The 26,018-nt window shown below is 45.9% G+C and overlaps 1 protein-coding gene across 1 annotated transcript in view; it reads left to right on the top strand.

The window, feature by feature from the left end:
* The first annotated feature begins 7,487 nt into the window (after positions 1 to 7,487).
* Positions 7,488 to 26,018, top strand: part of ARR3 (arrestin 3) — a 39,512-nt gene continuing 20,981 nt past the window's right edge. The window contains exons 1-8 of the mRNA XM_054996431.1: positions 7,488 to 7,545; positions 12,006 to 12,050; positions 13,875 to 14,074; positions 16,088 to 16,147; positions 18,309 to 18,376; positions 19,885 to 20,020; positions 21,342 to 21,426; positions 25,672 to 25,744. Coding sequence (XP_054852406.1) covers positions 7,488 to 7,545; positions 12,006 to 12,050; positions 13,875 to 14,074; positions 16,088 to 16,147; positions 18,309 to 18,376; positions 19,885 to 20,020; positions 21,342 to 21,426; positions 25,672 to 25,744 — 725 coding nt within the window. The remainder of the gene's footprint in view (positions 7,546 to 12,005; positions 12,051 to 13,874; positions 14,075 to 16,087; positions 16,148 to 18,308; positions 18,377 to 19,884; positions 20,021 to 21,341; positions 21,427 to 25,671; positions 25,745 to 26,018) is intronic.

The following is a 26,018-nucleotide window of genomic DNA, read 5'->3' on the forward strand; positions in this document are numbered from 1 at the left end:
GCTCAATCATCAACCAAAAAGGCAACTGCAATCAAGAAATCAGAAAGTTGAGACTGTGGAATAATAGCCATGAGAAAACTAGAAATGATCCTTAAGGACAAGCGTGTGTCACTGGAGACCAAGATCAAAATAATCCACAGTATGGTATTCTATATTCCAAGCATGGATGTGAAAGTTGGACAGTGAAGAAAACTGATAGGAAGAAAACTGATTCATTTGAAATGTGGTGCTGGAGGAGAGTTTTGTGGATACCATGGATGGTCAAAAAGACAAAAAAAGTGGGTTCTAGATCAACTCAAGACTGAATATTCTCTAGAAGCTAATATGACAAAACTAAGGCTATCATACTTTGGTCACATCATGAGAAGACAAGACTCTCTGGAAAAGTCAGTAATGCTAGGAAAAGTTGAAAGCAACAGAAAAAGAAGACGACCCAAAATGAAATGGCTTGACTCAATAAATGAAGCCACGTCCTCCAGTTTGCAAGATCTTATTGATACGATATTTTAGAGGTCTTTCATTCATTGGGACACCATAGGTCTGAAGCGATGTGACGGTCCATAACAAACACACAAATCAAGAGATAAACAAAATGATGTTGTTTTTATGTTGTTTTTGTTGTTGTTGTTGTTGTTCTTGTTGTTGTTATTGTTATTATAATTATAGTCCACTTTTCTCACTGTGATCCAAGGTGGATTACAACACTACAAGTAACAGTACGATATAATTAACAGCAAGGACATTGATTGAGCAAAGTATAATAGCGAAGAACAGTTAGGACATCCATGGAAACAGATACAGTAGGGTATGATATGACAGTTAACCATATTTCAGTTTGTATCTTTTTATCCCGGAAGCCCGCATGGCTCCTATTTAAGTTTCCTATGGTGAAGCCATATCCACACACACACACACACACCAGATGTCTGGAAAGTTCTTAAGGAGGGACTCTTATGCATCTAACACTCAGCCCTTCTACCCGGTGGAAAATTCTAGTTTCCTCTTTCCAAAAGTTTCCAATTAGACCATTTCTTATGGAACTGTCAATGATGTTATAAGAATGGCAACTTAACATATCAATTGTCTTTCACCTAGCTAACTTGAGAAGTTTGTTCTATAGCCTATCTGGGGAAGGTATGTTAGATTTGTCTCTGAGCATGGGTGGAGTGTTAGACACATTTCTGGCATTGTAAATATTCAACAGTTACTTGAGGCATGAAGTGTCTTTTCACTACAAAGGAAAACTGACAATTGTAAAATCTTGTGGCTGCTAATCTTTCTTTCTTTCTTTCTTTCTTTCTTTCTTTCTTTCTTTCTTTCTTTCTTTCTTTCTTTCTTTCTTTCTTTCTTTCTTTCTTTCTTTCTTTCTTTCTTTCTAGAGTTTATAAGAAGACCTCTCCCAATGGCAAAGTAAGTCTACAGTGTACTATATAAATACAAAATAATATACAGGAGTGCATAACTACAAATTCAGGACAGGTAAAAAAGCATGTATTTATTTTGGCTTGTTTTGCTCACAGGCAGCTCTGTCCAAATACTGCTTGGGCACACTTTGAATCTGAAATCTTCAGCAGAAATCTTTTATAAAATTGTCTCTGGGTCCTCTTAAGGTCCAGTCCACACTATTGTTTGGATGCTTAAAGGTTTTGGTGTGTTAAAAGAGTACTGTCAATATTTAACAGGTACTCATGTCCTGGTAAATTGTCACCGAGTTGTTATAAGATTAGGCAAGTAATGAACTTGAGCTGTATTATATCATTACTTAACCCAACACAGTGAAGAATTTTGCCAGATAATAAATCATATGAATTGTTTCTAATAGACATGTGGACCAGAAAATGGGGAGGGGGAGGAATCCTCTTTATTAAAACTTCTGCTCAGTTGGATTCCATTATGCTGTTTACAATGGATCCTCCAGACTGCTGCAGTGGATCGGGGAGGCTCAGTGTGAAGAAGCGTTCAGGAATATTCCCAGCCAAAGGTGAGTGCTTACTCATGAGTTGATCTGCTGGGAGGAAGCCCACCCCAGGTTACTGTTTCATATCACTGGGACCAAGCTCAGAAATGGAGATATGACTGTGGTGTACAAGCATAATACATTGTTGGCATGACTTGAAAAGATATAGCAAAATAAATGTGCAAGCAGCATGCTGACTAGTAACACAGTTCATTTCTTGCCTTCTGCCCCTTCTTGGATTCACAGTTAACCATTTACCTGGGGAAGCGAGATTTTGTGGATCATGTGAGCTCTGTGGAACCTGTAGGTAAGTCTTGTTTCATACAGCATACCAGTTTGTAAAGGTAGGGCATATGCAGGGTTCATTTTGAGGGGGAACACACTGGAACGCAGTTCTGGCAGTTCCTTAAAGAGGTCACATGTTAAGTGGCCCCGCCCACCTGACCCTTGGCCATTTGGGGCCTGTTTCAGCCTGGATTGGGGCCGAAATGTCCCGGATCAGGTCTCTAACAGGTGGTGGATCACTCTCCCACTCAGCAGCGGATCCTGACCATTTTGGGCCCCTTTCCGGCCATTTTCAGCCCTTTTTTGCCATTTCGGGCCCAAATTCGGCCCTGAATGGTCAGGATTGGGTCCAAAACAGACAGGGTAGGTGATGTTAGGGGTGTGTGGCATATGCAAATCAGCTATGCTAACGACACACTTCCAGTGATGGCAAGGGGTGTGGCATATGCTAATGAGTTATGCTAATGAGTTCCTCTAGCTCTTTTCCTACGAAATGACCCCTGGGCATATGGCTCACCCACATGCATAGTCTATGCTTGAACCTAATTTAATGTGACACTGATGGAAGAAAAACACTTATGCATGGCAGTACACACTCACACCACATCTCTATTTAAAATGGTTCACTTACTAAGAGATAAACACAAATATTCTTTTGGAACTTTGTTGTTATGAGAATACAATAGACTAGAACAGACCAGTAGAATAAATAGCCTTGGGTGTGTTTTGAGAAAGAAAGCAAGGTATAAATATTTGCCATGTACATTTGAAAATTGCCAAACCAAAACTGTAGTAAAATTATACCTAAAAGTAGCTTTTTTGGGACAACTCGGGGTTATCAGAAACGGCAAAGGTACATCCAAAAATTTCTAGGATTCCAGAATTAACAGCTAGGGGTGTGCACTTCGGGTTTCTGATTTGGGTTTTAACTCGAATTGGGCCTGATTTGGAGTGATTTGCTATTTCCAAATCAGCCCCAGCATTGCTGAGCCGATTCTGAAATACCGAAGCAAAGCCTTCCGAAGTGCTTCCGAATGCTCCAGGTAGAGTGACGGCAGCTTTCAAGCTTCCTGATGCCTTTTTTTAACTGATAGGAGGAGGGAGGAGGGAGTTTCAGAAACCCAAATCTTTTTGAGGTGCACACCCCTATTAACAGCCCCCAAATGCTGGCTTTTTGTCCTTTGCTGCTTTCTGCATTGTTTTTTTTTCTATTTCTGTTTCCTGGACAACAGGAAGGGGGAGAGAGAGACAGCTCTCCTACCCAATGAGACTCTGGATAGGGATTAGGAAAGTTGTTCCTGGTCAATGAGCTGGAGTAACAGAGCCTCACAAAACTTGAAGGAGGACTTGAAGATATAAAGCCCGGCTTGCCTAGCACTCGCAGACATTTGCCCTCATTGTTGCTGGCTGCTGCTACTGTTGGCAACAACCATGACAACCAGGGGACTAGGCCTCTAGTTTTACTGCTTGACTGGCTTGAATTTACTGGTTCATTACTGTTTGGATTTATTTTAATTCATTTTGATTGATTTATTTATTTAGACATATTCTTATTAGTTAGACTTTCTTCCTGCTTTGTTTTCCTCTGGGGTTGGCTTTATGCCCTCTGGAGTTGGGTGGGTAGGGGGGGGGGAACACATTTTTAGTGCCATCCTAAGCAGAATTACACCATTCCAAATTCATTTAAGTCAATGGGCTTAGAAAGATGTAACACTGCTTAGAACTGCACCGTTTGTCTTGCAGATTCTTTATTTATTGCTGCTCAGCTTTTGGGGTTCTTAAATCTTTAGCTATTTCTTTGCTATTGGTTGAGGTGCTTGGATTTGCACCCTCCCCCGGCTTTAGTTTTTAATGATTTTTATGGTTTAAGATTTTTCTGGATTTTGTTTTTATGAACTTTAAGTATATTTGTTGCCTAATGTTTACATTGTGGGAGTGGTTCTCCTAGGTTTTTTAAAAAAATGCTTTTCTGGGAAAGGATGAAGAGGAGACTAGTCGAGGGGGAAGGGTCCCACAGAGAACAGCCCTGCAGCATTCCTGCCTCTGGCTGGGGCACGGCAATAAAGCTGCCTCTAGAGTCCCTTTTCGGTGATGCTGCTTTTGTGGTGCCACCCACAGAGGTTCTACTAGAGAGAGGTGCTGGCCCTGGGCATGGGTCTGCTGCTCAGGGTGCTCCTCCTGCTGCTGTTGTGACTGATAAGCAACAGGACTTTGGGGGGGGGGGCTTTTGGGGGGGGCAACTTTTGGTGGTAAGACTCAACAAAGTCTTGAGTTCAACCCTGGGATGCAGAGGCTGCTGCAGGAACGAGAAGAGGAGCCACTGGTTGACACCACTGAAGGAAGAAAGGTAGGAGCTGGAAGAAGAGATGCAGGTGCACGAGGATCTGCCATTTCAACCCTTTCCCCTTCAGGCCCCTGCCCACCTGACTGATTCTGCATGTAGCCCTTCTATAGAGGGGGCTCCAGTGGTGCCTAGAGATGCAGTGGTATGAAATCACAAAAACGAAGGATCCCCAGTATGCCTAGTCAATCTTGGGAGACACTTTCTCATCTCTCAAGCTCTGGGTTGAGGATCCTTTGGAAGAAACATCAGTAGATGATGCTTTTTGAGGATGAGATTGGTGTTGGAGTCTCTCTACACAAGACATCTTACAGGGGGACATTCAAGTGAAAGATCTTACACTGGTTCTCCCATTGTGGATACACCTGCACTGCTAGGAAGATAGTGTTACACTTGAATATAAGACCACATGGAAAGTAAGTCACTTGAGCATCCCCGTGTAAGATGTCTTGTGTAGAGAATGTCGGTGTGATGGCCATGTGCCCGCCAGCCAGCAAAGAGAGTAGTACTAGGCAGGGGAAGGGGGGCCCTGCTACCACAAGGCTTTACTGCATGCCCAGGTCACGGACACAGAGCACACAGCGGCCAAACTCTCTGGCATCATACCGAAATAGTTAGAGTGCAGGGTAGGCAGGGATAGATCACCACAGGAGTCATGTGGCACCAACATTAGGTCAGCTAGAAAAGTGCTGAAGGATGCCCTTAGACTGTGGCTGCTTCCACACACGTTGGATAATCCACTTTCAATACTCTTTAGTGAACATTTGAAACTGATTTTCCATGTGTGGAACAAAAAATCCATTTCCAAAGGATTGCAAAAGTACATTGAAAGTGCATTATTCAACATGTGTGGAAATGGCCTGTGTTCCTCTGGGCATCTGAACGGAGACACTGCGATTGTAACTTCCGGTGAATGATGTAGACTTGCTGGAAGATCATGGTCACTTCTTACACAGTGTGAAGGCCAGTCATCAACTGCACAAGAAGCAGGTCAGCATGCCAGAGCACCTCCTGATCAACGACATGCCCACCTGCTGGAACTCCACCTACGCCGTGCTCAAGCATCTGGTGCAGCAGAAGATCTTGCACCATGAGGTGGCCTTGGTGGCTGACACCAAGTAGCCGACTCTCTCTTAGCAGGCACTTGTCGTCACCAGGCCCTTTAAGGGCTTCACTGGTGTGATCTACTGTGATGGGGCTGCCTGGGCCAGGTCATTCTATTGATCCAGGTTCTCAAGGAGAAGGCAACTTCCATTGATAACAGTCACGATGCCCCTTGGCTCCTTCCAGAACTGGAAACCTTGGTGCTGAGGTTACCAAAGGCATCGAGTCCCAGCTGCAACCACTCACCAAGAAGGACATATAAATACCTTTAAAAAATTGCTCAGCAGCCACACAAGCTCATCCCCAACCTTGGTGCTTTCCCACAAGCCTTCTTCAGCGGTCCATGACTGACCCCCGTTGTTGTCACGTGTGTGCTCAAACTGCGGATGTGTGATTTGGAGGGAGGGCTGTTCCGTCTCCGTCAAACGTGGCTTCCAGTTTTACCCACCCCATCGGTAATTCCTGGGGTCTGGCGACCGGCGCAGGCAGTGGGTAATATTCTATAGGCACTTGTTGAGGTCTCCCATCAGGGTACTGCGGAGGAGGTTGTATTGGAGGGGGTTGTATCGGAGGTTGCTGGGGCCTCGGTTGAGGTTGTAATGGAGGAGGGGGTCCTCTCGGCACTGGCTGTAGCGGCGGAGGAGGTCCCCTCGGAACTGGTTGTAGTGGCGGAGGAGGTCCTCTAGGAACAGGCTGTATTGGTGGAGGAGGTCCCCTCGGTCCCGGCTGTAGCAACGGCCTGGGTGTGGTGCCCCATCCTATCGATCCCGTCAGCGGGTATTGTCGAGGAGTGGTGCCCCGTGTAATCGGTGCCACCAGTCTCGGCAGGAACGGCTGTCCTTGCTGCACGGTCGTGGTCGGGGGGGGTGGAGTTGGTTGTCCTTGCGGCAGAATTGGTTTAGGCGTGAGGACCGGAGCTTCCCCCTGTGGGTGCTGCGGCGGAGTTCCCATCGGCTCCTCTCGCGGTTGCCCCTCTCCTCCTGCCACTTCCTCTTCCTCTTCCTCTTCCTCTTCCTCTTCCTCTTCCTCTTCCTCTTCCTCTTCCTCTTCCTCTTCCTCTTCCTCTTCCTCTTCCTCTTCCTCTTCCTCTTCCTCTTCCTCTTCTTCGGTGTCATTCGACTTCTCATCGACTGGCCCTGGTGTGGGGTTCAGCGGCTGTACAGGTTGTTGTGAATCGTCCGCTAATGGGAGTTGCTGATCTTGTACTACAGTTTCTGTTCGCGGAATGATTCTTTGTAAAGTTGACAAGCTCTGACTGATACTCTGTACGCCTGAAGCCGTCTCTTGGCTCCCATCTGGTCCTCCAACCACCAATACGGAGAGCAAATGGACTGCATGGGCCAAACTCTCTTCCATACTAGACAGTCTCTCCTCTAGGACCTGTACCTGATTCGAATCCACTGCCGTGGTCTCGGTTTCTGCATACTTCTGGGGAGGTTCCTCAGGGACTTGTGTAGTCTCTAAGTATTCTGCATAGGCTGCCCCAGGCCAAGGTCTTATTTCTCCCATGCCCTGGGCCCCGGTACCTTGCTCTTCATGCGATCTCCCCGCCAGGATTCCTTTCGCTAATCCTGTGACCGCCGAAATTCCGGCATCTACTGCTATGGTTCGGCTTTGTAATTGTATCCACGTGTGCTCACTCGAATCTTGTTGTCCCGTCCACGGAACAACTTCTGCATAGTCCCAACTCATCACATCGCGGCGGGACGTTTCCCATGTTTGGGTACTCTCCGAACCTCTTCGATCCCACTCCAACTGGTCAGCCTCACGGTTCCAATAATACCAAGGTTGGCTACTGGAATGCTCTGCGATCACACCCAAGCTCCGTTGGCCTTCCATCGGGGGCTGCGTGAACACAGTACTCGCTCTCCTTTCCCTCGCGTCTCTAGGCCTCGATCCCCACTGCGTCGGTGTCGGTAAGGATATCAGTGGGTCAGCTGCTGCTGTGGGCCGAGTATCCGTCCTGCTAGGAGCGAGGGTATATATCGTAGTAACGGAAGACCCTGTTCCCCCTTGAACGGGTCCTTGAGGTTCAGTCCTTCTGAACCGGGGGAGGCATAGGAATCGAACAAAGGGTCCCTGTCGGGAACTGCTTTGGTATCCGGCTGCCCCGGCTTAGGCATTGGAACAGATGTGATTCGTAACAAAATGTCATAACTGTGGCTAAATAATAGTTGTATCCAGACTACCTTCTGCAATCAGACAAGAGTCCGTTGTTTTCAAAAGATTTACTGAAAAAGGCAACCATTATAGTCCACGGGCCCAGATGCAATATTTGGGCTGGTACACGTGTATTGTTACGAATGAGAGGCAAAGAATACAGTACAAAGTATCAAGACTCAGTAGGCCCAGCCTCCCCCCATAGTTCTCAAAACAATCCCTTTGAAGCTGAGAAAGTGAAAGTTTCCCAGGGCTGGAAATGCTGTAGTCAAAACATTCCTCTTCTGTGAGATAGCTGCTAGGAAACATCTTGGCACCTGTGAAGAAAGCACTCAGAACACTAAAAGAATAAAATGGAGTCTCTTGGGTTATAGCATATAGGAACCTGACAGTATAGCATACTGAACCTGACATTGTCTAGGGTTAGTTTGATTAGAAGACGCAAGTCTAGGTCAGCTACTTAATTGGGGAAATTCCAAGATTTGCAGTTCCTTATCTTGTCCTTGTGCCTGTTCCTCTCAGAAGGACACCTTCTGCCTCCTCTTGCCCACCTCCCTTTTTGCCAATGTTACCTTCGACGGCGCCATGAAGTCTCATCTTGGCAACCTTGGGGCTTTCAGATAGCTGAGATCCGTGGGCAGAAAGGAATGTTCCCCCACTTCTGCACTTTCTCCCTTTCGCAGCCTTGAGAGAGATAATACTAAAAGTGGCTGACCTAGTTTGCTACATTAATCAGTTTTTACAAAAAGCTCTCTTGTATTGATTCCTATTAGAATCCTATAGGGTAATATAACATTTGTGTGACATTTCTACAGGTGCATCTCTACAAGCAGTATATTGTTTAGTTCTCAATTCTTACAGAGTTTTAACATGTTTTAACGTACATTCTTCTTTGGTCTTCTTGTTTCAAGTGTCATATTCTTGCAGGTTGCATTACAAATACTACAATGGCTCCTGAGCATAGAAAAGATGCAAGGCATATAATACTGAAATGGTAGATATAATACTGGTATATATAATACTGAAAGGCACAGAAATGGTATATAAAATCCCTTTCTTCAAATCCATATTCCTCACTGGCAGCCAGAAATCTGTCCAGTCTCCCTCTTTTACCAGTAGAAAATGGGGGGAAACAGGGCTGTCTTCTGTCTACTTCCCTTCCTGTGCAGGAAAAAACTGCATCTAGCCCTCCCTCTCTGGGCTCTTCTACGCACAAAGCCAGAACGGGCTGGCAGCGGGAAGTACTTTTGTGGATTTAAACAGGGAGTCTTGGGGTGCTTCAAAGGCTCATGATTAGGCAGCATAGGATGAGAATTTGCCCCTCGTGGGAACAAACCTAGAAGAAACAGTGAAACATGGGATAACAGCAGGACTCAAAGATAATAATTTATTGTCATTATCATTTTCATAAATGAGAATAAAAAAAAAATCTCTGTGTTGCAGTGGTTGGCAGTGGAGCGCTATCCTGCTTGTGCACCATGCCGCCACTTTGCCAATAAGTTTGATTTAATTTAATTTAATTTTTACCTTCCCTTTCCACAAGCGGGCTCAGAACTGCTTACATTACTGCAACAAAGAGACTCCCTCAGGGGAAAATGCTCAAGAGTCAGTTTGGTGTAGTGGTTAAGAGCGTAGGACTCTAATCTGGAGAACCGGGTTTGATTCCCCACTCCTCCACTTGAAGCCAGTTGGGTGACCTTGGGCTAGTCATAGCTCTCTGGAGCTCTCTCAGTCCCACCCACTTCACAAAGTGTTTGTTGTTGTGGGGATAATAATAACATACTTTGTAAACTGCTCTGAGTGGATGTTAAGTCATCCTGAAGGGCGGTATATAAATCAAATGTTATATTATTATTAACAGATAAACAACAATTCTCCCACCCAAAAAACAAATGCCAATTATTCTCGATATACTTCCAAAATTCTATTTAACAATTAATTAAACTGCATATAATAACTACAAGTATAAATCATAAATAGTTCATACAATCAATAAATATCCAATAAATGTCAGGGTCTTGGCATCCCCTGCCATACTTCAGGGGCTTGACAACCCCCTGACCTGCTTGGTAAGAGCCTGGGCCAAGGACTGGACTCTGATGGACATTGTGCTCTGATGTTAGAGGCAGCTGTGGCTGTCTCCTCGGTCGCTGTCCTGTGAAAGCGTGCAGAGGAGGGGGCCCCTCTCCTGAGCTTATCTGCCTGTCTCCTGAGAAGAAGAACCCTGGTCATGGATACGTAACCTTGGAACTCCTGAACTTTCTTTTCTCTCATCCTTAGTTGCTTTTTTTTGCTCGTCCTTACCTATTCACTGCAGCTATTGGGGAATGGGAACCTAGGCTAGGAGCTGGGGGGATGAGAACTGGGCTGTACTTAGTGGGGCCTCATGAACAGCTTGTTCGAGAACAGCAGATCAGGCTGTTCGTTGTTTTTTTCTGTTCGTAATGCTGTTCGTGCCCATGTCTAGTCTGTGTACGTGTGGCCAACACTCACCTTGCGTGCTATAAGCAGGCCAAAATTCCTGAAAACAAAAAACACAATTGGATCAGACCTGAGCCAGCACCAGCCAGCCCAGAGCAAACTAGTTAAGAGCCCCTGAGGTTGGGCAGTTTATAAGTCGAAATAAATAAATAAATAAACCTCTCACAACCAAAACTTAAATGGAAATGTTCTCAGTGCACATCCTTAGTCTGTACTGCTGTTCAGTATATGCATTATCTTTCTCTCACTACATTTTCTACTTTTGTAATTTCATTTTCTAAATTTTTTAGGGCATTGTATGTCCTATACTTTGTTTGTTTGTGTGCTTTTTTCCTAATTTTGTAATCTAAAACTGCAGTACTACAGCCCAAGCTCTGCTCATGACTGGAGTTCGATCCTGGCGGAAGCCGGGTTCAGGTAGCTGGCTCAAGGTTGACTCAGCCTTCCATCCTTCTGAGGTTGGTAAAATGAATACCCAGTTTCCATCTACCCAGTGTAGATGACTGGGAAAGGCAATGGCAAACCACCCCGTAAAAAGTCTGCCAAGAAAACGTTGTGATGTGATTCCCCCCATGGGTCAGTAATGACTTGGTGCTTGCACAGGGGACTACCTTTACCTTTAATCCTATAACATTGTTTATTAGGTGATTTATGCTGTTTGATTGCATTGTTTTATATTTTTTAATGTGGAGTCTGAGCAAGCAAGCAAGAAAAAATAGTGATAGACCAAAAGACTGATGGGTATAATGCAACTGCATGTGTTTGTATATTTTCATCTTAGTTTAAGCACATCTAGGCAGCAATTCTAAGAAGGGCTACTCAGAATTAAGTCTCATTTTATTCAATGGGGCTTCCTCCCAGGATTGCAACCCCATTGAGCTTCATGGTTGAGTTGGGATTTGAACACAGATCTCAGTAGTACAAATACAATACACATTATACAGGTTCTGTGTTTTCTTTCTTTATCTGTAACTCACTCTATGCTGGGCTACTCCTGGACCTGATCCGGAAACTACAACTGGTCCAGAATGCGGCGGTGTGAGTCCTGACTGGTATATCCTACCAGTCACTTATCACACCTGTCCTGTGCCAGCTGCACTGGCTTCTGGTTGAATTCTGAATCAGTTTCAAGGTGTGGGTTCTTACCTTTAAAGCCCTGAGTGGGTTGGGACCTGCATATCTTCAGGACTGCCTCTCCCTGTATGTTCCCTGGAGACCGCTTCGCTCAGCAGATAAATGTTTACTGGTGGTTCCTGGCCCTAAGGAAGCCCGCCTCCCTTCAACCAGGGCCAGGGCCTTTTCAGTCCTGGCCCCAGCCTGGTGGAACACTCTGTCAATGGAGACCCGGGCCCAGCGGGACAATTTATCGTTCCGCTGGGCCTGTAAGACAGAGCTGTTCTGCCAGGCGTTCGGTGGTTGAAGGGGACGGTGCCATGTCAGCCTCCCACCTTTGGGGTGGGGTGGGGGTTCTCCCCACCATTGTACCTTAATGTATTTGGTTAATTTATTTTATTATTGTTTATTGTATGTTGATTTTAGAATTATTGTTTTCTTGTTTTTATTGATTTTAACTGTTGTTCACCGCCCAGAGCCCCTGAGGATGGACGGTTTATAAATCATCATCATCATCATCATCATCATCATCATCATACCTGATTCTCTTATGTTTATTTGCAGATGGGGTTGTCTTGATTGATCCAGAGTACCTGAAGGACAGAAAAGGTTGGAAAATCAAACACACATCTTCATTAAGAAGAAGATGTGATCAATTTTTAAAAGAATCCTAAAAATGGTTGGATACTTTGTACTTAACCCAAACAGAAAAATCAAACCTACCACTTTTTCTCCTTCAATCCTTCTCTCATGATAAAGTAGAATCATATTGCATTTATTTTGGAATATAATAACAATAATAGTAGTGCTTTTTGCAAAGGGTCAAAACCTTCATATAGATTAATATCACTAACGCTTATTTTAAAATTATGCAAGCTAAACCAGGATTGCATGCAATTGTGTTTAATAATTGTGTATTGTATGTGATTGTGTTTGAATCCAAGACTGCTACCTCATTTTTGATTTGATTAATTTGATTTATTAGACTTTTAACCCACCAACCCCACAATTGGGTTCAGGGCGGGTTACAAATATGAGTGTACACCTGAAAAATATTTGGATTTCCCACTTCGGGTTTACCGAAAACAATTCATAATAACCCAAATCCCAAAACGGCAAGCTGATTTGGGATTTGGATGTTTAGATCACTTCGTTATGCTCCATAAAGATTTGGGAGTACACCGAAGCTTTAAACTCCCCCACCCTGCTGCTACACGGCTTCCCCCCCCAATGGGTGAAGAAAGTAGCAAGGCATTTGAAAGTGACCCTTTTTGAGCCACTTGCAAGTGGCACAAGAAGGGTGGCTATACGTTTCAAACCTCATGCTGCTTGCTTCAGCTGATGAGTGGGGGGAGGCTCCCTCACCTATCAGCTGAAGCAAGCAGCACAGGGTTTGAAAGCACCCCTTTCCATGTCACTTGCAAGCGGCATGAAAAGGGGTGCTTTAAGTTTCATGCCGCTTGCCTCAGCTGATGCAAGGGGGCTCCCCACCCATCAGCTGAAGCAAGCGGTGCAGGGTTTGAAAGTGCCCCTTTCTATATTGCTTGCAAGTGGCTCGAAAAGGGGTGCTTTAAGTTTTGTGCCACTTGCTTCAGCTGATGTGAGGGGGGCTCCCCCTCCTACCAGTTGAAGCAAGAGGTGTGGCATTTGAAAGCACCCCTTTTCATGCCACTTTCAAACTTCCTGCCCCGCCACTTTCTTCCCACGATGGAAGGAGAACCATACTCCCTCTCCCATCCGAGGGAAAAAAACAGCGGGGTGGGACGTTTGAAAGCAAGCAACACTTTTCTGGCTGTTTGCAAATGCAAACCAGAAAAGTGCCGAGGGCTGCTCCCATTTGAACCAAAGCTTTCAAAAGCAATCCAAATAGCTTCAGAAAGCTTTGATTCAGTATTTCCTAATCGGGCCAGCAATGCTGGGCCCAATTTGGAAATCCCAAATTTTTCTGAATTGAGCCTGATTCAGGTGTTTATCCCCAATCAGAATCTCGAATTGCACCCCCCTAGTCACAACATCAAATCCATAATTCAATAAAAGATAAAAGCATAAAAACATAAAAACATACAATAAATGTGAGTAAAACAGTCAAGTACAATACAAAACAATTAAAACCAAATCATTCCAAGATGTGGCTGTTGTTGCTTCCGACTCTTACGGAGCTATTTTAAGCAGAGTTACACCTTTCTAAGTACACTGAAGTTAATGGGGTCTGCATAGGATGAGTTTTTAACCAGTAGGTGCACTGTTGTTATAACAGTATTAATTTGATGTCTGAATTAAGAAACTTTTAATTCTGAACTCACGGATTTTTTCTTTATTTTCTCTACTCCATCCCTCTCGATCCACCTGCTTTCCAATATTCCCTCCTTCATTCTCTCTGCCTTCATCCTCCTCTCTGTTCTGTTGAATTCTTTCGATTCTGTGGTGGCCCAGTGTATGTGACTCTCACTTGTGCATTTCGCTATGGCCGTGATGACCTGGATGTCATCGGGCTGACCTACAGAAAGGACATCTATGTCCTCAGCACACAGATTTACCCTCCTGTACCAGACCAGGCATCCAAGAGTCTCACTTCCTTGCAAGTAAAGCTACTGAAAAAGTTAGGAGAGCATGCCTACCCCTTCACTTTTGAGGTACAGTATACTCACTATATGAGAACACACCTTGCTCAACTGTCTGCAACTTGTTCATTTCTTTTTAGGCACAAACGTTTGGATTCTGTTTTTTAAACAATATCTCCCATGGGATTATCCTATAACCTAAGACCACAGAGCTAAGACAAAGCTGCAAATTGTGATTTAATCAACAGAACAGCAATTCCAAGACTGTGGCAACCTGGGGACTGCAGTTTTGATTTAATTTTTTCATGAACACCCAGTCCCTTCCTTTCCTCTCTCACTGGCACCCATCATGTGCTGGGCAGCCCCTTTCCAAATACGCCGCAACCTGCGTGCTGCATAGGAGCCTCTATCCTCTAGCGTCTTCAAAATAGTACGGAGAAAGCCATGTCAGCAAGTTTAAGCAGAATGTTTTTTGTTATCTGCACATGGCCTACAATGTCAAGCCTCAGAGGGCAGCTGATTCTTTAGGGTCAGAACTCAAATTAGGCTCAGTCTCACCCCTTGATTGGAAGGGACTTTGCAACAGATACAGCAAGAAATCTCCTGTCCAGAGGTCAGCTGAAGAGGGTTCAGAAGGAACCTTGAAAAATTTCTGTTTCTACAAGTGGCTGTGAAAAACCAGAACTTACAGTATTCAACTGAAAACTGTCATTAGCAATAATAATACTGGAATAAACAGTTATAAACAATTTTATAACTGAAGTAACAATAACGTCTGTATTAGGACTATACCTCCTTGGTGCCATTCAACCAAATAGAAGTCCTAGGGCTGAGCTATTACATGCTAGCAATCAATCATTTCATTTTCTGGGTACTTCTCTGAAGTGATGTTGAAGTTAGATCACTATAAATGGTAGAAGCTTTAGAGGGTCTTCCTTTTTTCCTAGAATACTAGAAAGGGCTCAGTTTCCACATCAACTGCATTGGCAGTAGAAAGACTTGCCCATTGTCCTTACAAAGCACTTGGGGACCATCTGGCCTGTATTCATGGTCCCGCTGGGGATCCTAATACCCCAGTTCAACAAACACTGAAATAATTGTCTACAATCAATAAAGGTTAGATGCCCTAAACTAACCCCCAAGTCTTTACTTTGTTAGGAACTATTTTAGTATTAGTTTCTGTGAAATTTCATTTTATTTGAGTGTAATCAATTAAAAGTCACCAGATCAACTTAATAAGGAATCTTTGATTAGTCTACAGGCCAAAACTTGACATGCACAAAACCACGCAAAATTCAACCACAATAGTCATTGACACAAAATTAATCTATTGCAGGTTCCTTCTCAGTTATATCAGTATCAAAAATTCTCAAGAATGAAGCTTGTAATACCAAAAGCTTAGTGTCCTGTTAGAGATTCCCTTGTGATATGATGCAGCAACTCTAGCTGCTGCTCAATATGGACATAAGATACCATGAAATTCTTTAAGGGCTGTTGACATAGAGGGCCACTGTGGCTAGGAGCAGTCTGAGCCAAGCCCTAGCAATGTCACAAGGGCTACCTAGTTTAGACCAGGTTGGAGGTGATGCATGCCATGACAATAAGTGAGCCTACCCCTGTTGTCATTTGCTGACTGAGAGTCAAATAGCCCATGTAGTGCTGCTAGCCCCACGGGGGATGTTTGGCTGTTTTAGCTCCTGCAGTCCAGTGCAGTTTCTTATTGCATGAATTTTCCCCTCATTGTGCAGATGCAATTTATTGATCTGGAGTGGAAACTGGGCTAATATATCAGTATGTTCCAAATGTATTCCAGAGAATTCTGATATTCTTTGGAAGTTTATCACGGGGGAGAGTTTCAATTAAAAGCTTAACAGTACTGTATGTGTGCTGGCATCTACAGTACCTGAAGGAATGTACCTGAAGTATCCTCAGCTGACACATTGATATTGAACATTGCATGAAGGTAGGAAGTTTGCATTACAGTCATTGGGGTACTTAATCATAAAACCAGTTAGAGCCTGACTGAAGTTAGAAGATAGTTGGTTGTAATAAATTCTACTAAACTTCTGTCATATGTGTTCTTAGATGGCGACCAATTTGCCCTGTTCTATCACCCTCCAGCCAGGGCCAGATGATACTGGGAAGGTAAATATGGTCTATTCTGTCTAGGTCTTGTTTCTGTTTAAATCAGGGGTCTCCAACAGTTTTGAACATGTGGGCACCTTTGGAATTCTGACATAGGCTGGTAGGTGCAACCATAAAATGGCTGCTGCAGGAAGTAGAGCCAACCACAAAATGGCTGCCTCAGGAGGCTGAGCCACACACACAAGGCCCAAGTGCAGGAGAGGAGAGTAAATTAAAAAATTTACTGGGAAAAAGGAGTGAGAGAGAATATAACAAGCACTCTGGTTAGGTTTGCCAGGTCCAGGTTGGAAAATTCTTGGTGATTTTGGGGTGGAGCCTGAAAAGGGTGGGGTTGGGGAGAGGAGGGGCCTCAGTAGGGTAGAATGCCACCCTCCAAAGCAGCCATTTTCTCCAAGGAACCTGATTTTTGTCATTTGGAGATCACTAGTAATTCTGGGAGATCTCCAACCACCACCTGGAGGCTGGCAACACGAACTCAGGTGGCAGCTGCCACTGAAACAATGTTATTTCAATTTGCATAGCTAGTAAGATCTTTAGTGGCAAGACTCCACCTGGCTCCACCCACTTTCCAAAAACACTTGATGGGCACCAGGAGAGTTGTCGGTGGGCATTGTGACACCCATGAGCATCACATTGGGGATGCTTGATTTAAATGATGTTAACAATGTGATCGTCGTGAGACACAGGGCCTTGAAAAACACATCCGGAAAGGCGGATGCATCCTTTGGTTTCTCTGCTCTTGGTACCCCTGCCTGCAGAGATAAGGAAGATGAGAAGAGGGGCCCAGGATTTTTCAGTGATAGACCACACCTTTGGAATACCCTCCCCTTTGGGCAATATACCAAAATATTTTATGCTGTTTTACATCATTTTATACTGTTTTTACCTATCTTCTAACCAAAGGCCTGTTTTAGGACTATAATTTTAGGATGTTGCATGTTACTTTATTCTGTTTTTATGCTTCTTGTTTGTTTATATAACTAACTTTCCTATTCATAATTCTTAATGTTGTTGCTTTTGAAATTTCATTTTGTTTTTACTTGGTGCGCCACCTCAAAATAGGTGGCATAGACATTTTCTAAATAAATAAACAGCAAAACACAAGGGAATCATGCAGGAAGGATGGGAGTGGTAGCTTCTCCTTTATAGTCCTAGCCATTTCTGGAACACCTGGGATCATGCCTGAAGAGAACTTCACTGCCTAGTCATGCCCTGTGAGGAACTTATGCCACCCTGGGCTATACCAGTTGTTTCTAAACTATGTGCCAGGGAACAGAACTGTTGCCATGACGCCAACAATACATGGACGTAGGTCGTTCAAGGCTCATGTGCGCCAGACTGTGACCCCTGCCTCCTCTTTGCTTGATTCACTGCTCTGGTGTTTCTTCTGTTACAATGAATAAATCGGCAGCATCTTTTCATCAGCTATGGAACAGCAGAATTCCCTCCTCTCAGAAGTGGGTGCCAGCACTTCTTTGTGCTCCCATCCAATCAGAAGGTGTGATGAGATCACAAATGCAGGTCATGGACACTTATTTATACCAATTAACTGTGATGGTTTTCTACTCAGCCTCCAGAGGAGTTCGCCGTGTTCATCTGTAGTAGCAAAATAGTAAAGAGTCCAGTAGAACCTTTAAGACTAACCAACTTTATTGTAGCAGAAGCTTTCGAGAACCACCGCTCTCTTCATCAGATGAGAGAGCTGATTAAGAGAGCTGTTGCTCTCGAAAGCTTATACTACAATAAAGTTGGTTAGTCTTAAAGGTACTACTGGACTCTTTACTATTTTAGTCTCCAAATTCTATAAAGTGTAATTTGGTGAAGATACTGAGAATTCTTAGAGATCTCTGAAACACACATCGGCGCTTGCAATTCTCAGGGCTGACAGAGGAGGATTGTCTCTTAAATCAGTAAAGGTCAGTAGTCAATACAAGTTTTACTCCTTGCTTTCTGGACTGCTTTTCATGGAACAGATGGTGCATTAGAGAGAGTTGACTTTGCTGGTTATCTGGTTATCCAGGTTAATCTCTTTAGCTAATCCTGTCCATCTCTTCCCCAAGATTTGAAGTTATGCAATTGTAAGTTCTTAGGACCAGTTGTTAAATGGGAAACAATTTGTCTCTAGACATTTGTAACCTTTGTTCTTATATGTTTTCCTCAGCCTTGTGGTGTGGACTTCCAGGTTAAAACATTTTGTGCTGAAAATTTGGAAGAGAAAATTCATAAGAGGTAAACCTCAGTTCCTCATTTGGTCGCCCATGTGTTTCTGAATCAACACCAAAGACTATCTATTAACATTAAAATAATTGTGTTAATGTGTTACCCAAAACAGACCCCAGCTCAGGGAATGTACATAGCAGTATCCACACACAGTTCCAGAGGATCTTTTAATACTATTGTATACACAGTTTGGGCTATAGCTTAATAGTCTTCTGTGGGGAGGATTTATTTATTTATTTATAGTCCACCTTTCTCATAGAGACTCAAGGCAGATTACATAGTGTGAGATTAGTACAATCAGTATCAAGGACATTTCCATAAACAATGGCATAGGGTAAAAAAATGCAAGTTTACAAATACACAGCATTAGCAAGGATCCCATACAGAGTTGGAGAAATGCTGAAACGGAACATAGAGGAAGAGAAAGATACTTAAACAGAAAGTAAGTTTGTTGTCCTACCCCGCCCAGATACACAATAGTGTGGTGTGGTGCTTAGAGTGCCAGACTAGAGTCTGGGAGACGTTGGGTTGAACGCCCCCACTCTCCCCTGTGGGCACTTGCCGGCTGACCTGGGGCCCGTCGCACGCACTAGGCCTTCCGCACAGAGCTGCTGTGAGGATGAAATGGCAGACAGGAGAATATAAGCTGCTTTGGGCCCCACCGAGGAGAAAGGAAGGGTATAAATGATGCAAATAAATAAATAATAAAAAAATAAATAGCAATACAAAAACTGTTCAATTATAAAATTTACTTGGGACAAACTAATAAATAATCTACTTTGCAAGGTCCTCGTTTGTAATTATCATTACTGCCCAGTTACAGTTTAATCCTCAAATGGCTCCCTCATAGCTGGACTATGTGGCTGAGATTGAAGGAATGGAAAGATGTGGGAAGAGAGACAGAAAGCTAGAAGCAATAAGTTATATAATACACTGCCTACTCTTGAAGAAAATATGGAAAAGTCACTAATTGGCTATAAAGGCGCATATAAGATAAGAAGTCAATGGTGTTTCGAACTACATTCATTTATTTTTATTTATTTTATTTCTTTGGATTTCTATTCTGCCCTCCCCATGAAGGGATTACAACAGTTTAGAAACATATTAAAATTAATTTATTAATTTATACAGTTAATACCATAAATAGATCTAAAAGAAAATTTAAAAGAGAAAATCACATAAAATATACACTAATTACAGTCAGGTGGTGGCAATCAATAGGCAGCAAGCTTGGCTTGACAAGATAAGGTGGTGGACAGCCCTAGCAGGGAGGGATTCAGGCTTTATATTCTTCTCCATTTTTTTCAGCTCTTCCAGTGCAAAAGCAGTTACAAAACTAATCTTCAGAATGCAACTGTCAACACTTTGGATTCATTAACTCATTGGGAAAAATATGTCTTTGTACCATTACTGATAATATTGTTTGAAGAGCCAAAGAATCTCTCATAGTATCAACCACTTTGGATCATCTTCATCTGCGCAAATAGGGCATGCTCAGCTGCTTCTTTTCTCTGTAGGAATTCAGTGCGGTTGGTGATAAGAAAGGTTCAGTTTGCACCCACAAACCCTGGCCCCGCACCGAAGTCTGAGACTACAAAGCAATTCATGTTGTCTGACAAGCCCCTGCACCTTGAGGCATCTCTGGACAAGGAGGTCTGTTGTGTGGCTAGCCATTTTTTTCTAGAGGCCACTGATGTGTCCAACTCATTGCTATGCTTCACCTCTTCCTTTGGCTGTACTGCAGATTGCGCGATTCTGCTTTAAATGTATGCTTCCGCTTTTCCTGCAAGCTATTGCTTTCCTCCTTCTGCTTAGGGACAATCTTTGGTTTTGATCGACAGAAGCTGCAAAACAAAGGGGCGCTGTGAGAGGGGGGCTGTGGGGAGCCCAAAGTCAGCTTGGGGGCCCTGAGCTGGAGGTCTCCATCAGCCAATACAGTAGAGTTTAGCTTCCCTGGATTGCCTCTGCTCGCCTCTGTCCTTTTGGCTGCTGCCAGTGCTCTGTAATTAAACAGAGAGAAAGAGGGAGGGATGCGGGGGGGCGGGGCTTAGCTCGACTTCCGCTGCCTGCCACCACCCTGCACCTGCGTAGCCTGCCAGCCTCTCCTGTCGGGCTGTGTGGGAGAAGAGCAGAGCTGTCAATTATCTCATGACCCAGAGAAGAATATGATGGAGAGGGCGGGGCTGGGAACCCGAACATGGTGATGCTGGAGGGCCAAAATGTTTCCTGGCAGCTGCTCAGAAAGAGCATCAGGGCCAAGGAAATACAGACCAGTGTCTTTAAAGTAGTGGCAGTTCCATAGTGTTGCCAGCTGGCCAAGAAAGAGGCTTGGCTTGCTCCTCTGCCTTTAACGGAAGCCTCATGTACAGAAATCAGCAAGGGGAACTTTTGACAAAACTGAGCAGACCTTTACTACTGGCTCATTCCTGCAGTTCAGGCTGCTGTGCAAGGCACAGTGGGAGCCAGTAAGAAAAATGTTGGCAACCTCTAGATCTAGTTTGGGATGACCGTAGGGGAGCATTTGGTGCTGGTAAATGGAAAGAGGATGGTATGCAGAATGGATTTTGGGGTGGGGTAGCTGTGAAGAAGCATATTTGCATGTTTATGTGCAAGTAAGCCCAACCCTCCTCATTAATATTGTGAGTAAACAAGGACACGATCAGGCTAGTTGGAGCAAGGCCTGAGAACAGGGAATGCCCTTGATTTTAAAAATTCAGAAACTTCACAGTCTCTAACTGGGAAGAAGAGGATTGGGGTGGGGGTCTTTGTGCTCTCCTCTGTTCCTTTCTGTTTAAAGAGGCAGCAGCAGAAAGGAAGGGGAAAGGGAAGAACAAGGATTACTGTTTGGGGTAACATGGACCCATGGTGACTCAGCAGCCCTGGCAAAACACTCTGACCTTGTGCAGAAATGGTACAACTGGACTATTTGGTTCCTATATTGTCATCTTTTGACAATAATCTCCTATTATTTCAGATTTATTACCATGGAGATCCAATTGGAGTTAATGTCAAAATTAACAATACCACCAACAAAGTTGTGAAGAAAATTAAAATAACAGGTGAGGGAACAAGAACAAAAACCCTGGCAATACCAATAACTAACCTTTATATGGTGGGTAAAAGTAATCCCTTTTGCTTGTTCTGTATTCCATATATCATTTCTTCTTGCTATTTCACCTTGTCCTTCAAGTCACCTTCCACTACATACTGTTCTCATGACTCACACCCAGGACCCATTTTGAGGGAGAACGCACAGGAACACAGTTCCGGCAGTTCCCCAAAAAGATCACATGTAGAGATGGGCATGAACCACATTACAAACATCAAAACCCCACGAAAATGGCAATTGCGCGATCGCGATCTGGCAGTTCGTGATTGGCCACGGCCAATGAATCAGCGGTTGGCAAAAGTCCGGTTCGGTGCGTTTGGCCGCGGTTCAGGAAGCCAGACACACAGGTGCCAGCAATCAATTACCCTGGCAACGGAGCCGGGGGAATGCCAGAACTCTGTCTGCACTCCTTCTGTCACCCTGGAAACCCGAATGGAAGCCCAGCTTACCTTGATCGGCAAGTCTTCCTTCCAACCACGGAGCTGCAAAGCGGTTAAAAGTTGGGAGAAGACACCCAGGGGAGGGAGGGGGAAGGGGGTGTCCTGTAGCCACGGGCACTCCAATCTTATCCCTGCAAACCCTGATAGGCAGCTCTGATGGCCAAACACAGACCTCCTGTGTTGCTCAATGGGACCCTTGCTTATAAATAGCCGTGGGCTCCCAGGCTGGGTTTCACTTTCAGCGAGCAGTGGAGTGGGACAGAGCTCTTGCTTGCCACTTGCTAGCCTTTGGGGAGAAAGACTAATTCCGCTTGGATTTGGAGGATAGGGATCTATCTCCTCTGGTTCCAGGGCTGCTGCCTGGATCTGGGGCCAAGCTCAGTGGGCACCTCGGCTGAGGGCTCACATTGATTATTGATCAATGCCTGATTGGGTCAGGTCTGTGGGAGTATTGGGCTAGGGCTCTAGTCCCTCCTTCCCTTTGGTGCCAGGGCTGCTGCCAGGCCCTGTTGCCAAGCTCGGTGGGCACGTTGGCTGAGGGCTCACATAAGTGCCTGATCTGTTCAGGTCTGTGGGAGTGGTGGGCTAGGGCTCTAGTCCCTCCCTCCGTCCAGTGCCAGGGCTGCTGCCAGGCCCTGGGGCCAAGCTCAGTGGGTACCTCGGCTGAGGGCTCACATTGATTATTATTAATCAGTGCCTGATCTGTTCAGGTCTGTGGGAGTGGTGGGCTAGGGCTCTAGTCCCTCCCTCCCTCCCTCTGGTTCCAGTTCTGCTGCCAGGCCCTGGGGTCGAGCTCAGTGGGCACCGCGGCGGAGGGCACACAGAATCATCTCCTTTCCTGTCCTCCTTAATTCTAGTTTGGTGGCACAATGAGTCTTCATCTTGTGTTGTCTGCCAAGGGTGGTTGTGGGGTGAAGTGCGATGGCAGTCCTCCTGGTTCAGTTGTGGAAAGCAATATTGGGTGTGGCTCGGGGGCCACAGAGAGTCCTCCTGCTCCCTCCAATTCACCTATGTGGGCTGTGGAGGCCCAAGAGGTCTTTGCGCAGGAGGGAGAGAAACTCTCTCAACATTTTGAGGAGGGGCGGGCGGGCGATGGATCCCTGGAGGAATGGTATGTGTGTTATGAAAGATCCCTCCTGTCCCCATCCCAAACTCTCAGTGGTGTCCCCTCCCGCAGTCCACCCCTCACCCCGTCGTCCGTGTCCAGCCCCGCAGCACAGCCTATAACCGTTCGTCCTCCTTCCCCTGGGACAGTTAGCGGTCAACGTTACAACGCCTCCATATGGAGGCACTTTTGGGCCCTTCCTGATGACCCCTGTGTGGTGCGGTGCCGTGCCTGTGATGTCCTGGTGCGCAGAGGCAAAAACCCAAAGCACCTGTTTTCAACGGCACCTGAAGAGGCACCACCCGAGCCTGTCTCCCTCCTCACCCAGGGAAACATCCATTGGGGGGAGAAAAGGGGCCACCAGCTCTTCTGAGCGGGGGTCAGTGGGAGGATCACTTTGCCCTGAGGGTGAAGCTGGTGACAGCAGAGCACTCTGGCAGGCCACGCTGGCGGAGGTTGTCCCCTCGGGGTCTGGGACAGCACCACTTACAACCTCGAGGCTGATGGCTCAGGAGGCAGCTGCCACCGCACTGTTCCTCAGTGGGACCCTCGGGTGAGGACCCGCGGTGGCTGGGGAATCAGGCCCCCCGTCCAAATGACATGTCCTCTCCCTCCCACGCCGGGAATACCAGTGTGCTCCTCTTTGGCCTGGCGGTTGCAGGGGGATCTTCCCACTTACCCCCCACATGACAGGTCCTCTTCCTCCCATCCTTTCCGGCAAGGCAGGAAGGTGGGTGATGCTGCTGATGGCAGCCTCCTTTGGGCTCTTGCGCAGCAGCTCAGGAACTGTTGCACATATAGTTCAGCCGCGCGGTGCCCCCATCCATCGCAAACACAGAGCCCTCTGAGCAGGGGGGAATGGGTCGCTCGACTGATGTCCTTCCCGCAAAGGCAGGAAGGTGGCCAATGTCAGCTGCTGCTGCTGCTGTCACGTTTCCGTCTCCCCCTCTCAGGAACCACTCTGACCCATCCAAGCAATGCCTCCTGTTCTGCCCATCCCCTACTTTCCTCAAAGGCAGGATGGCGGATCAGGTCAGCCCCTGCTTCACGAGGGACTATCCTGTTACTGCTCCCTCCTTGGGTACACAGCTCGGTTGTGCCAGTACCCGCCTTCTTACATAGCTGCGAATACCAGTGCACTCCTTTTTGGCCTGGCAGGCGGGCACATAGGGGGTGCCTCCAGCGAGTGGCCAGACCCCCCACCCCCTGAGGGGAGGCGGCTCGACGATGCCTCCCCGGGCCTGCGAGGCCCGGCGGCCGCCCCCAGTACACACCTTCCGGCCTGCACCGGGAATACCAGCATGCTCCTTTTTGGCCTGGCAGGCGGGCACATGGAGGGTGCCACCGGTGAGCTGCCCGAACCCCTGACCCCTGAGGGGAGGTGGCTTATTACCGTTGACACCCACCTTCTGTACACTGGGCCAACGTTAACCGGTGGCTCTAATTGTATCAAGTGGGAGTTTCCTGGGGCCTTGGATTGGAGAGGGTAAAACTCCAAGATCCCTTTTGCAATCTTGTCCAAACTTTGGTATGGCTGTAGGAGAGCCTGCAAAAGACTCCCCGGGAATATGGGCTGTGTAAGAGACATGGGGGCTATTCCACGCTCAACGAACCGCGAACCAGTTCAGCAATGGAAAATGTTTGTTGCTGTTCTCAATCTCACTGTTCCTCAGTGGGACCCTCGGGTGAGGACCCGCGGTGGCTGGGGGATCAGGCCCCCGGTCCGAATGACACATCCTCTCCCTCCCACGCCAGGAATACCTGCGCGCTCCTCTTCGGCCTGGCGGTTGCGGGGGGATCTTCCCACTTACCCCCCACATGACAGGTCCTCTCCCTCCCATCCTTTCTGGCAAGGCAGGAAGGTGGGTGATGCTGCTGATGGCAGCCTCCTTTGGGCTCTTGCGCAGCAGCTCAGGAACTGTTGCACATATAGTTCAGCCGCGTGGTGCCCCCATCCATTGCAAACGCAGAGTCCTCTGAGCAGGGGGGAATGGGCAGCTCGACTGATGTCCTTCCCACAAAGGCAGGAAGGTGGCCGATGTCAGCTGCTGCTGCTGCTGCTGCTGTCACGTTTCCGTCTGCCCCTCTCCTGGGTCTAAAACAGCCATGATAGGCGATGTCAGGAGGCGTGGCATATGCAAATGTGTTATGCCAATGACACATTTCCAGTGCTGGCAAGGGGTGTGGTTATGCTAATGAGTTATGCTAATGAGTTCCTCCAGCTCTTTTTCTACGAAATGACCTCTGCTCACACCTACCTTCATATTCTTGATAAGGTGTCTGGCTCATACAATTCTTGTTGTTTTCCATGCTGTTTGCATCTGAATTGGTGATAGTCTTCATCTAGTTCTGAATTAATTCTGAATTCCAAATCTACTGTCCGTCAGCATCTTCCAATGCTTGTAATTTGAAATAGGTTCTAGTACTTATTTGAGAAGGAACACTTCCTTCTGGTGCTGGAGAAAAATTAGAAGTTTGTCTCTGGTGGATGAGATGGGAAAAAAGCTGCCTTAAGAGGCAGAAGGAACACAGCAGGTCCCCATTCCTGAACAGCAGGGGGCGCTGTGGACCTAGAGACAGTCGCTGTTGCATAATATCCTCTGGACATCCTGAGTCATTGCTGTTCCCCCCCCCCCTTTTCTTTGTTTAGTTGAGCAAACAACAGATGTGGTTCTGTATTCTCTGGACAAATATACGAAGACGATATGTTTTGAGGAGATAACGTAAGTGGGAGATGTATGACCAGAGTTAGAAGGGAAGAAAGGAAATAATGAAAGAACTGAATATAGTGGGTGGGGGAGGTCTTTACAGGGACAAAGGAAGCCAATCTCGGGCTCTTTCATATTTGAGACTGTTAGAAGACCAAGGTAAACATTTTCCAAATGCAGCTATAGCTGGGTCCAAACAGGCATTTTTAAAATATCTTTTCAGTTTTGGTCCCTCACTGATTTGTATCCCAAGGTAGTTTCTTGTAGTACAGGACTTTTTTTTAAAATC

Source organism: Eublepharis macularius, chromosome 13 (genome assembly GCF_028583425.1).
Source record: "Eublepharis macularius isolate TG4126 chromosome 13, MPM_Emac_v1.0, whole genome shotgun sequence".
NCBI lineage: Eukaryota > Metazoa > Chordata > Lepidosauria > Squamata > Eublepharidae > Eublepharis > Eublepharis macularius.